Source organism: Psammomys obesus, unplaced genomic scaffold (assembly GCF_907164565.1).
Source record: "Psammomys obesus unplaced genomic scaffold, mPsaObe1.curated_primary_1811, whole genome shotgun sequence".
NCBI lineage: Eukaryota > Metazoa > Chordata > Mammalia > Rodentia > Muridae > Psammomys > Psammomys obesus.
In genome coordinates this window covers 5,526,761-5,541,509 of record NW_026585742.1, presented here as the reverse complement: position 1 = coordinate 5,541,509, position 14,749 = coordinate 5,526,761, and the positions used below count along the sequence as shown (strand labels likewise).

Genomic DNA, 14,749 nt, shown 5'->3' with positions numbered 1-14,749 from the left:
TAAGCTTGGCTCAAACATTCTTACAACTGTGAAATTATCATACAAGTTGTAGTATCGTGAGACACAAGGGTAACAAAGAATGTGTAGAATAAGTAGCAATCTCTAGTCATCTTGTCAGACACTGGATATGTCAAAATCTAAAGCAAAACAAGTGTTGGGATCAATTACATTAAATTTGATTATATGGAAAAAAAAAGGAACAAATAGCCTTGAGCTAGGCCAGTTTACAGAAAAGAAGGGGGACTATTTAAAATATGGAAACTGTTCAGTGTTTGCTTTTCTTGTGTTCACCAAATTCATACAGAAGCAGGTGAGAGGTCAAGTGAAAGTGGTTCCAAGAAGTGGGGATAGCACACTCAGTTCCCAGATGCCTGTAGCTCACAGCACTCATCAATTAGATCATTATAAGCTGCAGAGGTCAAGCGATGTTACATGAAAGTCCAAAGGCTTGTGGGCAACCTCTCCACCACCGGAAACCTCTCAGGCTTATCAGTGTCCACAACTGTTTTCTTCAATAAACCAGGACACAGACAGTGGTTATTTAATTCAATTAAAAAAAAATAAATGCTCAGCTAGAATTCATCTCAGAGAGAGACAAGACTTCTGGCAAGGCAGCTTGTATTTGTTCTATTGTCTTGGCCTTTGTTTTATATATCACAGAGGTCAGTCACCATTTGGGATAGAAGAATCCATGGCTGGAATTTCCCTGGAAATATGTGCTGCTGGAAGGTCCTGAGAGGCACTCAGCTAAAAACTAAAGGCTTGAAAGCCTCTGGCTCAATTGAGGCAAGAGAAATAATCAGCATTAGTTTAGCTGGGCTTTCCGCGGTTCCAAAGATGGAGTTGATTTAGTCAGTGAATGCAGAATAGACTTACTCACATTGTCACATGATTCTGATTGAACCTTTTCTTCCAGTGAGAGACCAAAGTGGCAGCTATCATTAAAACCTAGAGTAGGTGCAGTAAAGTAGTTAGTAATGCCTTGAGGGGAGAGCTACCTCGCTGCATTCTTTCCCCACCCACTAGAGATATGGTTGCTAGGAAACTTTACCATCCCCCTAGGGAGGGACACCTGGTCATTAATGGCCTGGGAACCTTCCTATAGCCAATCGATTCAAAATGTAGCATTTTAACTAATAGATGCCTGCCAGGCAGGAATTGCCCCTGCCTTGGGTATGCTGGGAGGGACCAGAATCTATAAATCACCCAACTAACCTGGGCATGCGCGCTCAGCTCCCACCGCTTTGGCGGTGGGGCTGTGTAGGCCCAAGCTGCAGCTTGTAATTTACAATAAAAAGACCCTCATGTGTTTTGCAATGGAGTCGATTCCTGTAGATCTTTTGGGGGCTCGCGAACTGGGTATAACACCAGCTTCTAGGAGATGAACGTCTTTACAGTAAGCCCAAAGGAACACTTGAGGGTCTGTGACTTTTCCCCTATGGGTAGCCATGTTTGGAAAGGTAGGGTCTAGAAAGCCTCAAACAGTGACTTGATTCAAGTTGTTTTGGAGACTTTTATCTCTATGGTTGTTAATAGGCTACCTAATCTTCAGTAAGAACAGTTTTCTAACTTGCTTGGTCAGTATGAAACAGTATTGTGTTTGGTGTCATTTCTGAGCATTAACCAGTATAGCACGTACAGAGAGCTAAATAACATTCCTGTGCAGAACGACATCAGAGGATAGTAGTAATTAAAGACTATTTTTGTTAGTGAAGGTGCTCACAAGGATGCTGCTACTTCCTGATTGCTTTGAAGGTTGTTTTTTCTGAACTATATAGAAAGAGCACCAGCATTTTTAGTCTCGTGTTGTGGTTAAATGCTCGTTTAGCCAAGTGATTAGCTCACTGCGCATCCTCAATAATGTTAGCTACTACCTTCCAGGTGTTATTAAAATCGTAATTCACATTGGAGCCGAAGTCAAATATTAACATTAAATAGACTAGGTAGTTTAGTAGAAAAATCACCTTTTAGAGACAAGAGCAAAGGGAGTAACACTGAAGTCTTTTTTTCCTCGCCTCTAGTAGATTGAACTGTTTAATGTGACAGAACCTCAGCGGCAGACACTCTATTGGTCCATTTAGGTCCTCTCAGAACCGACCACTGCATGTTCCCTGATATTCTGGCTTCCAGCTATTAGCACCTGAGATGTCCTGTGGCGTTTTCTCCTTTGACCACAGTGGAGGCATGGGGTGGCACAAATGTGCTAGGGAATTTGTCATGCCTCCCAAGCAGCCATAGCTCCAGTTCCCTCTCAGTGGGGCTACTGCATTGTCTTCCACTTTGTTCTCTGATGGAATGAACCTTGGCCCCAGCAGTGTTCCTTCTTTGCCTCTCATTCTTAAGCCTTTATTTGCCTTTGAACTGTTGACTTAGAATCTCCTTCTGGGGGAGTTCAATTTAAGACACTCAGTTTCACAAGAGAAAAGTCTGATTTGCAGGTTGTTTAAAGGAGCGAATAAAATCAAGGATGCATGACTTTTGTACAGCACGAGATACTCTAAATGACTTGCTCTTCTGCCAGCATGTAAGTCCCCTAGACAGATGTCTACCTAAGTTACCTAAAAGCTAATGGGGTCTTCACGTTAGCTCTGGCCTTCAGATTATTATTTGGAAGCTAGTGGGGATGCATACTTTGCCACCTTTCTCTGACACTTTTCTAATTATTTGAATTTATCTCATTTCTTTTTTTTGTATAGGCCCCATTTGAACAACACCAGGCTATCAACTCACAAGTACAGGGACGCGGCCTGTCTTCTTCAAATCAGCTCTACCTGAAATCTAAAGGAAGATACACCCAGCCATGTTTGGCATGTGGTAGGAGCTCAGCACATAGTTGGTGAACGAATTCATGAATGGATGACCTTACTCTCAGCATTCCCACTTATAAGAAGTTCAAAAATAATATAGAATCCCACACACCATTCTCCCATCTTCTCTTAGTGTTGATATTATACATAGTAAGATGTCATAGCCAGGAAACAGCTAGAGGAGAAATTGAATTGGGTCCTTTCCCCATTGCAGTAAGCCCCATGCTTCCTAACCCTCTTAGACCAAAGTCTCTTCTTATGTCCGAGGCCTTCCATAATCTCTCTCTTCTCACCTCTTCAGCTTACATCTTTACCTGTCCCTTTGCATGTCCTAGCACCATTAGACTAGTTGTTCTGAATTTAAAGGCATTGAGTGATTTTCCCACACTCCCTCAGACTCCCAGGTACACTGTCCTCTGCCCTGATATGTTCTCCTCAAGCCTAAGTCTTCCTTCAAGTCTCAGCTTAAAATGATCTCCTCAGAGATGCCATCACTGACTTGCCATTTCCCTTTCCCTACCCCTTATTTCTTTTATCAGCATCAATCAAATTTATTCTTGCACATTTTATGTGTTTAATTTTCTGTTGTCTAAGTCATCTGATCTTGAGATAAACTTAAAGATTGCAGCAATAGTAACTTTTCTCAGCTCAGAACAATGAGTTTGGTCTATAAAAATCTCAATGTTTTATCAGTTTGAAGTAGATTTTCTTCCAATTGCTTAATTTAACTTTGCAAAGTCAATCACCTCAAAGAACTGGTTATCATACAGTTCATTAGTTTTTTTCCACAAACAACCAGATCATTTCTTGTCTTCAGTCTATGCGGGGGAACATTTGCAGTCCTGTTTCATAGACTGAGTAGTAACAATAATGGCGGTGACCAGCGTAGCAGGCACTGTGACACTTTTATATTGTTTTCCCATGGTGAGCCCTGTAATTTCAGCCACAGATTGAAGGATAGTTCCTGCTCATGTTGACCGTGACCCCCATCATTCAGGAATCTCCAAGACTCTCCTTTTTTCCTTCTTTATGTTCACTCTACCAGGAATTGGAAGGGATCATAGAAGGATTCATGTCTGGCTCCTATCTCTGGCCCATGGTCTGAAGTGTTTAATGTTTACACACATGTGCCCCTGGCCTGTAACATCACCGTCAGTAGGCAGACCACCAATGGAGGTTGCAAGTGGATAGATTAAAACTTCATTTCTGACTTTTTATTTCAGGATATCTTTTGCAATTAAAAAAATTATTTTGTGTGGGGAACATTGCACATTTGCATGAACATATACATACATGTCAAAGATGAAGAGCAACAGGAATCATTGCTCATTAGCAGCATACTTTGGATTATTTTGCTTGCTTGATTTTTTTTTTTCACATTGCTTTTTGAGACAACCATCATACTAGGCCAGGCTGACTGGCTACAGAGCCTAAGGGATCACCAGTCCCAAGTGCTATGATTAAAAGTGCACCACCAGGCCTCCACTTTCATATGCATCCTGGGAACTGAACTCTGGTCCTTATACAAGCAGTTACTGCCAGAGCTACACCGCAGACCCACTTCCTACTTCTTTCCTGATAGAAAATTCCAGAGCAGTACTGCTCTGAGATTGTGATAGGACTGAGATTCTCCTGCCTTCATCAGCAACACCAGGGATGTTTATTATTGTTGCACGTTTGTCTTTCTCTCTTTCCTTGTTTCATTCTCCCATTCCACACCCTGGCACTCAATGCCTTGATAGAGTCCCTATCAAGCAGGCTGTTTTTGTCGGAGGCTCTGGGTTCAGAGTTCCCACATCTGGACATCGCACACTGCGGGCCAGGATTTGCTCTAGTTGCTTCCATCCTGGTATCAATCGTCTGAGTTTGTATTCCTCCCCTCAAGATAGACACGGGGCCACTGAAAGAGTGAGAAGTTAAATGTCTTCCCAGGTGCATTTGCAGGAAGATGCCTGATGGCCTCCTAGGTGGTCCCTGGAGTGTTGGCATTCTTACACACCCAGCCTGCAGGTGCTCCTAGACTACCTGTATGGAGAAGTCACAGGGATTCAGGGAGGTTGAGGGAAGAAAGAGGAGTCAGGAAAATGGCATGGTGGGAATTCTAACTTAGAAGGTCTGTTCACCGGGGCCCCCTTCCTACCTGTGTGCTTCAACTCTCCAAGGGAGAAAATCTGTTAACATTTTGAAACAATCAATGAGCAGTGAAGCTGAGAATTCACATTCAATGTTGGCGGTCCTAGGCCTACTGACTATTCTGATTATTCTTCACTTTTCTTCCTCCGTAAAGGCCAAATCTTTGTCTTGCTCCTTGAAACCCAAAGGACTAGCTAGTTTAGCGAAATCCCTGTTTGATTAAGACATTGTTTTAATGTGACCCTGCAGAGGACTGCGAAAGCATGTCTGGATCTTAGTCATGGAATTCTATTTATCGAAGCAGCAAAGAGCTTTGGACCAGTGACAGATAGTCTGTCATTGTGGGATATGAGCTTTGGAGAGCTTGTGACTGTGTATGAAGCAGAGCCACTTCCACCCACTGCACTGGGTTGAAAGAAGCAGTATAATTCAGCTAGTAACCTAAAAATCAAGGCAGAAGAGGCATGGGCCCACGAGAGTCAGCCCTACGTTCCACACGCTGTGAAGCAGATGGTCTTAGCATTGAGGGCTAAACATTATGTCCTCAGTGCCAGGAAGGCTTTCTGTCTTCTCTTGCAACTCATTATCTTCACTACAGCTTCTGAGATCCATTCAAAATACTAGTCTCATAGTGGCCCCCACTGCCCCCCACCAAATCTGTTAGTGTCTTCCTTAAGTTTCTTTTAGATGAAGATAGAAGTTCTAACTACGGCCTTCAAGTAGTGCTTACGCCTGCACTCATAGGCATGCTCACCTGCTGTGAAGCCTCCTCAGTGCTTGTGCTATGGCATCTCTAAATACCTTCCTACCTCCTACCATCAGAGCTAAAGTTCGCCTGCTCTACTCGGCGGTGGCATGCTTCCTTCAGCCCTGTCCTCCTTTAGTGTGGTAGTTCCCAAGTCTCAAGCTTTTTTACCTTTCTCCCTGACTAGCTCAGACAGATGCTTTTGTGGAAGCCTGTGCCTCCACGGCACACAGTGCAACACAGGTGTGAATATTTTAACACAGTTCTCTCCTAATAAAACACATGCTTCTTGTTATAGAACCTGCTTCTGCTTTGTCATGCCATTGTTTCATCTTTGACTTGAGCTGAGCAGTGATATGGACCAAGGAGGTCAGAATAGGTGAAAGGTTAACTAAGCAAAGAACACCAGGATCAGGAAGCGAAAGTGGGGAGGGCAGGAGACAGGGGCAAGAATGTTAGAAGCCTTGCCTTCCTTCTCTTATTCTTAAAGCCAATGAGAACCCATAGTTATGATTCCTCACTGTTCAGCCATAGTGTATGCAACAACTTTATTGAGGTCAAATAGGTATCACAATACAGACATATCCAACAGGATTTCAGAAACTTGTTACAGATAGTATTCAAGACAGGCTATTTTGTGTTAAACTGCTTCCAACATCACGGAGCACACAATTTGTACATCAACTTTATCTAGAAACACAGATGCTCAGCGTGCCCTTCCTGTTGGGCCTTGTGGTTTCAACTGAGTTAAGATGCTGAAATGAGGATTGGCATTTTCTTGATAATGAATATGTTCTGGACAACCGTTCATGAGAACCCTCTTTGGGATAAAACGGCATAGGGGAGCCATCCTTAATTTATGCATACACAAATGCACATCAGTAAATTCTGTTAAGCTATAACTTGACATTTCTAATAATTGGATTGAACAACATATTTGCTTCAAAAATAAACAAAATTAAATGTTTGCCTCACCACAAAGGACAACAGAGCACATTTCTTAGTATTATTTAAACTATGGTACCTGCCTCTCTTGATGCTAAGAAAATGCCACCCTACAAGCACAGGGTCATTGGCCTTATTACTTGTGGCTCACAAGATAAGGGCCACAAAACACAATAAAAAGTTACAAGAATGTGAATATTTACTCAAGCAAATCAAATAAATATTGGGCAGTTACCATATAGAACACTGACTATGTACATTGGGAAACCTCCCAGACCTCAGTTAAAATGCAGTCAGAACGTGGGTAAAGTCAGAGAGTCAAACTTGCAAAATCTACAAAGTAGTACATACATGTCCTTAAACACTTGCTTGACAAAGTCATGATGCAAACTGAAAAATCTCCAGAAACACAGTCAAATGTTTATTGTATGAAAAAATGCTTGTTCATGCATTAAATCATATAAACATTGTTTCATCAGGTGAAAACAGTACAGAATAATTATCTAAAACAGATTTACAGTCCTAAAGGACCTAAACTAAAAAATAGTAACACATGCATGCTGTGATTCATCAAATAGTCTTCTAGAAACCATTAAAACATCTGTTGCATCAAAACGGATAGGAAAACTCAATATATTTAAGTTACTTTGTACACATTACATACTAGAGAATTTAAGCTACAAAATGCTTTTACTATTTCAACGCACATACAAAATGACCATAAAAGTATTTGTGTATTTAACAAGGTACTTCTAATTACCATCTGTGATGAATAATATATTTCCTCCTGACATCTCATTTCTAAGTACCATTTATCACCACGCGGGTCTTTCTGCCTTAATGAGGACTACAGGTCTCTGATTTGCATTCAACATTCTCTGCATTAATAATTGATCGAAACTCTTAAAAAATTCTTCTGCTACTGAAATGGAAGGTGGTGAGGCTATCGGCAGAATAATTTGGCTGACACTCGGTTATATCTGATTGTTAAAGGAAGTGGGACCACCAGGCTGTTGGCCAAACTCGTCAGAAGATGGCCCCAGACTTGCCTGCTGGCTGTGCCCAGCACTTGACCCATAGCTGTCCTGATTGTACCCGCCTTGATTATAGCTGCTGGAGTGCTTCTCCATGGGGTCTGAAAGGTACCTCTGTCCCGAGGAATGCCAGCCGGTCTCCTTGAAAACAAACCAGATGTTTCCAGCCCAGAGGATAAAGTTCAAAAACCCAAAGACCTGAAGGAGGATCAGAGCAAGAGGTTAAATGACTGGACAGAAACTCTAGACAAGCTGCTCACAGCGTCTTCGAAGTACCATAGGTGAACCTTCACTTTCATTTTGAATTTGTTGAAACTTTTCACCTGGAACCACTATTTGACTAGGAATTCCTGAACACTTTTATATACCAGGCACTACATGAAGGGTTTTTATATATTGATTCTTTTAGTCTAAGAGATCAGCATTACTATATAATATGTATATATTAAAAACCAGGAAACAAAGTTCAGCAAGAAAAATAATCTGGCTCAAAGTGAGGACTAGATCTGGGATTCAACTCTATTCTGTCTGCTCCAGTGTCTGAGCCCTCACCAAAGCCATCCCTATCTTCACAAATTATCCATTCTTAATTTGTATAAGGTAATAGTCAAGTCATGTATAATTGAGTATTTTCAGTTTAATAGTGGTACACTAATTGAGAAGGTCCCCATCTCTTTAGGGCTAGAGATACTCCTCGTCCAAATAAGGTGGTTCACACAAGCACTGAACAAGCAATGGTTCAGGTGCTAGATGAACACATGCATATTTGCACACCTGGAAGGAGAGTCTCTAAACGGCTGGACCTCTGCCTCTCTCCTTCGGAAGTAAATGCTAAAACTGTGTTATAAATGGAATGCAGGATACAGAAGAGAATAAAAATAAATAAATAAATAGGTGTGAGGCTTTCTTATGGAAATTCTTTTTTTTCCCTCATGAAATGTGCTGGTTTTGGTAGGGCTTAGGTAACAGTTCCCCGATATATCAACTGTTCGTTGGTTGACTAGGTAAGAGTCAATCTATTTTAACAGCCCTATTGGAAAAGGGCAAAAACAGGATGATATTGGTGACAACATTTGAGTGTTTGGTTACCACTCTAGCGTGACATTGTCCAGTTAGAATGGCTTCTTGATTTGCTAGGGTGGTGTGTGTGTGTGCGTGTGTGTGTGTGTGTGTGTGTGTGTGTGTGTGTGTGTGATGCTGGTGTCTTAAATATACAGGGATGCAAGGGCTTGGATCAAGGCTATTACTACAGTTTTTCAGTGTTTTAACAGCAAGTATTTCACAGCACCACCTGACAGCAAGCTGAATGGCAGTGAAATGACAGTACTATCCCTTTTGGGGGATAGGCGAGAGTGCTCCAGTGGACGTGCATAATGGCGGACACATTAGCAAGCAATAAGTGGTAAAAGTGCTTCGGATCAGGTCCTATAGTGGTCGGTGCATGGCACTCAGTTGACTGTCACCATCACATAAATGGAAGTCGTCTTTGGTTATGAGGACGTATTTTTGAGAAATGACAACAAAGTAAGCTTCCAATTGACCAAATTAAGGACTGATACAGCAAAACCCCTTTTCTCTCTACTTCCCTCTCTTTTCCCTCCTTTGTTTTCCACTGCAAGTTGTTTTTCCTTTAACATTAATGTAGAGCCTTAGGCTGCTTGCCAAGGAAGATATAAAATATAAGTAAATAATGTGTACTAGTTGCCTAATCAAAATGGATAAGTTTACCACCAACAAAATTTTTACACACACAGCATTTTTATCATGTGTACAGTAACTAAGAGATTTTCCATTAGAAAAAGAGATCTTGATTTCATTCTACCATTGTAAGTATATACCAATATATGTATCAAAAATTATGAAATGATCTCTTCTGAGATGAAGGGATGGTTCTGCCTAGAGATGTGGTTTTATGTGTTTGCTTGTTTTGATTACTACCCATTTCATTGCTGCTACTCAGTTTTAAAAAGAGGCCCAACTTGAGACTACAGAGCATCCCTTTGGGGTGTGTAAGGAACAGTTTCCCTATCATTGTCATGGAGGTACCAGAACCCCCACTGGCTGGGATATTTAGGGACACATGAGCCTTTGAGTCCTGCTGTTTGTTCCTTTTGAAATTGGGAGATATTCTTTGTGATGTGGGGATATCACAAAGAAGCCATAAGCCTGTACACAGCATGAGAAAGAATTGAGACATAAAATGTGGATATCCATAAAGATGATGATGAAGTTACATGCAGTAAAGCTGGAAAAACAGAAGCAGAAATCATGGACAAAATGTAGTTCCATTTAATGAAGACTGGATAAAACCTGAGATGTTACATTTTCTTCCTCCTACTGTTCCTTTAACGGTATAGAAGAAATGGACACCCAGTTCTACATGTTTTCAGCATTTCCACAGACTGGGCAGAATCCTAAGTGTTTTTTTTCCCCATGGATTAACTTCTGTCAGCAGTCTTGAGGACTGCTGTATACCTGTCTCCAGTTTTCAGCTGGTGGCATAGGGGTTTTAGAGGGCAGATTTATTGTTCATAAAGGCACTCAACTGTTGCCTACTGGAGCCAGGACCCATCCCTGAAGACTGCTCCAATAAAAACTGTGCCTTTAGCAATTTTGTGTAGAAACAGTATTAGGAGAGTTTGGATTCAGCTCTACCATTACAGTAGTTAAATCCAGAACCCTTTTTCAGAATCATTAACATCATCTCCCTGCGTCTGTAATGGCCAGACACTTTACCTGTACTTTGGGGCTACTGTAAAGTTACAAATGCCAACGAAAATAATTTTGCCAGCACAGTAAAAAAAAAAAATCATTTCTTGACCTTGTGTTCTTGTATACACCACAGATCATAGTGCGTGTATGCTTCCTTCTTCAGAACTAGCCCTTGCCCAGCAGGGTGATGTCAGTGAGCCATGCTTCAAATTCCCACAGCCTGTAGCTACAAGTGATGAGTGAGGTGACCACTTGACCTTAGAAGGATGCGCCGCTCTCAGCCAGACATTTGTAAGTGGACTTAAGTGAGGGAAGTTCAGTCCAAGTGGTTTCCTTTTTAAAATATATGTGTGTTTTTTCTCTCTCTTCCCCTACCCCATATGTGTGTGAATGTGCATGTGCGTGTGCGTGTGTGGGCATGTGTGTGTGTGTGTGTGTGTGTGTGTGTGTGTGTGTGTGTGGTATACATGTGTGAGTCAGAGGACAATTTTGTCTCTCTGTTCTCCACTCCTTTTTTGTGAGTTCTGGGGATCAGTTAATCAAAATGGGCAGTGAGCACCTGCACCCACTGAGCCATCGCATTGGCCAAAGCAGTTTCTCTCAAAGGAAATAGACACTTAGAAATGGCAGGTAATTACCTTCTCCCATATCACAAGGAAAACATTAAAACTTTATTTGGAAAAGGAGGGAACATAACAGACATAGCACACACAGGGTGAGCAGTGAAGAACATGAAAGGCCCATTTTCTTGACTGCTTTCCAGCTTGAAGTCCTAGATTCTACTCTAGGGGGACACTTCTAGTTTTTCTCATTATCTTTGGGTTTTGCTTGAGCTAGCTCAATGTGACTTCAAGGCAGTCACATTTGTAATTAAAAAACCTGTGTTGACTGATTAATATCCTTTCCCCTGGGATAGTAATACACAAGTTCTTTTCCTTGCACTGTGAAGTTTTAGTTTACTAGTTTGAGGTCTGCCCTGGAACATTTCCACTGGAGGAGAAAAATGGGAGTAAAAGTAAAAATTACTACTACTCAGTGACTCAAAGAGGGAATATTTTGGTTGTCTGGTGTCAGGAGTTGAAGATCTGCTTCAGGTTCTTTCATTCTCAGCTCTTCAGGCCACAGCAGGTTCACATTATCTTTCCAAAATCTATCACTTTCAAGATGAATTTGGAGCCAGTTTCTGTTCACAGTCTAGATAGTTCAATGAGTACCGACATTAGTCCCAGACAGGGGTCTAAAGACACTTTAAGCTTTAGCTTTAGTCAGTCTGTCTGAGCTGTTCTGCCAGCACTGCCAGAGCCTTGACTATCAAGGACATAGTGACAACCCCACAGGCCTCTCCTTTCACACGCTCACATTCTTGTTAGGTTCAGGAGAACATATTTGTCATTGCTAAGTCCTGCTTTCCAGTCTAGAGCTTATTAGAACATGAGAGGAACTGACAGGCCATGTGGAATGTCATACTTGCTAGGAGATGGGCTATCAAGCTACCAGTTGATGAACAGCATTTTTGCTTGATTGTTATACATGTCAAGCAATTTTATATTTGTTCTCTTGAATTTTGAAAGCAGAGTCACACTTATTTCTTCAACACTGACTACAAACAAGTTAAAGAAACATCACTATGTATATTAATGCATACTTCAAAGCTGCCATTCACAATGTGGCCAGCAATGTCTAAGAATGTGAGATCCAGTGCATAGGTAATTTCCATGGTTACTATTTCACTAAGGCAAGATTTATGGAAAAATCAGGAGCAGTGGAGTAACCCTTGCCCTCTGTGTAACTGCCTTCCCTGATTGAATTTCAGAAAGCTGCAGGGACACGGGTTAACATTGCAGCCAAGGTAATTATTCTTGACTTTTGCTGCAGAGCGGCACAGCTGAGCCTCCCGCTGCTCAGTAAATGCTTCTCTTGGCCGACATTGTGGCTCATCTTTATCAGACACAGCTCCCTTCCGTGGGCAAGCACAGTTGCTTACACTTACAAGTTAGGAATACAATTTCGTCTCTCTCCAACTGTTAGTATTCCTCATTTCCTGTAAGGCCCAGGCTCTTGATGACAATATTTGATTGTTCAACTACTTTAGTGCATCTCTTCTAAGCTAAACTGGAGCAGGGAAGAAGATACACAATTATGCTAAGCACTTTTTCAAGCTGTGCATTTCCTCCTGCATATTTTTCTCCAAACAATTTGGTATGTTCCATGTGTGGCTTTAATAAACTCTTTTTCTTCTAGGAAACATCTGAGTTAACAAATACTCTTTTTAGCTTCTAGCAGGCTCCAGCCTTAACATTTAGGTTTTATATCAGCTCCAGCTTAGAATTTTCCCTTGACTGTCATCTAAGCTACAGCTGCTAATACCTGCTGGGTTTTTATTAAAAACTCTATAATCAGCAACATTACAGTGTGTGGGTTTTGACAACGAATATTTTGAAGGCTGAAATATCATCTTGCCCTTTCAGTGAGACTTCCTTGTTTTGATTGACCTAGTTTTGGAGGCAGGAATGTCCGTAGTTGCTGGCTTTGGGGTGTTTCACTTAATCACTGACCGGCAAATAAAGACTTGAGAAGTCAAGCCTGGATGAACAAATACTTACCACAGATGTGTTTAAGCTGGACATGACAGGGCTGTGGACAGCCATGCATTTGTTGGAGGGCTGCTTGCAAGCTGACATCAGTAACAAGACTTCCTTGGGATCTGTTGCCACTTTGACATCAGACAGTCCTTTTGCCCAGGCAGAGGACCCCACCAACCACAAGAATGAAAAGACTACAGTGACGATAAAATCCTATGCAGAGAGAAAATGGGAAAATAAAACAGATGTGAGTTCCAGAAAGAAATCTATTAATTTATGCAAATGCTATTTGTGTTTTTGGAAAATTGTAAGATTCATAGCAAGAGGAACTGTTAAAAAAATAAAGGTTGGTGATTGTGTATTTATGCTTATATGAGATAAAGAATTATATTGTTATTTAGTTTTTGTTTTTTGAGACAGGATCTCTCTTTGTAGTTCTGGCTGTCCAGAACTACAAAGGGCTTATACAGAGAAGGCTGTCCTCAAATTCAGGGATCCTCCTACATCTGCCCCCCAGTGCTGGGATTAATGGCATGAGCCACCACACTCATCAACATTGTTATTTACTGAAAACCTGCTCTATCTGAGGAAAGACCCAAGGACTTTATAAGCATTCTTATTTGCATACAGTAAGATAAGTCAGAAAATGGTTGGAGCTTCTCTGAGATTCTGCATGTGTTGATGGCATTTTAACTACTCACCCCCAAGTTCTTAGTTGCTGTGGTGTGATGATTTTAAACATCTAGAGACATTTGCTCATTGACAAACTCTCTTGAGTGGTAATATTTATTCACTTACCTATTTGTTAATTTAACAAATATAGTTACTTTCATTACTATCTATTTTATGGCAGGAACTGAATTAAGTAGAGGGCAGATCTAGTTGTTATATTTTTTATTACTATAGGCTTAGAATTTTGTTTACAGCAATCATTTATACTGTATTTTTGTTTTGAGACAGAGTCTTTCTTTGCTGTCCTGGACTCACTTTGTAGACCAGGCTGGCCTGGAACTCACAGAGATCTGTCTGCCTGCCTCTGCCTCCCTGAGTGCTGGGAGTAAAGGCATGTGCTCCCACACCTGGCTTGGCTATACTGTATCTTTATACCATTTTAAAGATGAGGAAACTGAGGTCCAAGGCAACTGAGGTGTAACATATAAAAAGTGTACACATGCATACACACAAATAAATAAATGTAATTTCAAAAATTAACAAAATGAAGACAGAGACATGTCTCTGAACTTCTAATAGGGGATATTTCTTACATCCTCTTTGGGAGGGTGTCTGTGGCAGATGGGAGTCTTAACCCTAGACACTTTGACCGTAACAGGACAAATCTTAGCCCTGCTGTATCAAAGCGTGATTACTTAAGCACACCTTGTTTTCTTATCTAAAATAAAGAACACTAGAAAATGGGAAACACCAACAGTCTTCCGAGCAGAGTACTCTGCATGCTTTTCTCCCTTGGAATATGGTGAATTTTGCCTGTATTGCCCTGTACTCAGGTGTACCGGCATGACTTCTCAACAAGACTCATGGCCTGCACCGGGGACGCTATTACCCTCCAGTGATGCTGTCTGGATCTAGTATTTGTTACGTGCGACCTTTTAGAGTATATGTTCTAGAAGTCTCACAACTATGATTGGCTAAATCTTTGGGGAAACTATCCTTTTGCTCCAGTGGCTTTTGCGGGTTACGTAGTTCACTGTTTTCCATTTCTTCAATGTCAGCTCACCAATATTTATGGTCAAAATGTGATCCATTCATGGGGTTTCTAGGACATGCGGTATT

At 41.2% G+C, this 14,749-nt stretch overlaps 1 protein-coding gene across 1 annotated transcript in view; it reads right to left on the bottom strand.

Annotated features, from left to right (window-relative positions):
* Positions 1 to 6,205: 6,205 nt before the first annotated feature.
* The window catches only part of Synpr (synaptoporin), a 334,857-nt gene continuing 326,313 nt past the window's right edge, over positions 6,206 to 14,749 (bottom strand). The window contains exons 5-6 of the mRNA XM_055599191.1: positions 12,980 to 13,171; positions 6,206 to 7,862 (exon numbers count right to left, since the gene is read on the bottom strand). Coding sequence (XP_055455166.1) covers positions 7,605 to 7,862; positions 12,980 to 13,171 — 450 coding nt within the window. The 3' untranslated portion in view covers positions 6,206 to 7,604. The remainder of the gene's footprint in view (positions 7,863 to 12,979; positions 13,172 to 14,749) is intronic.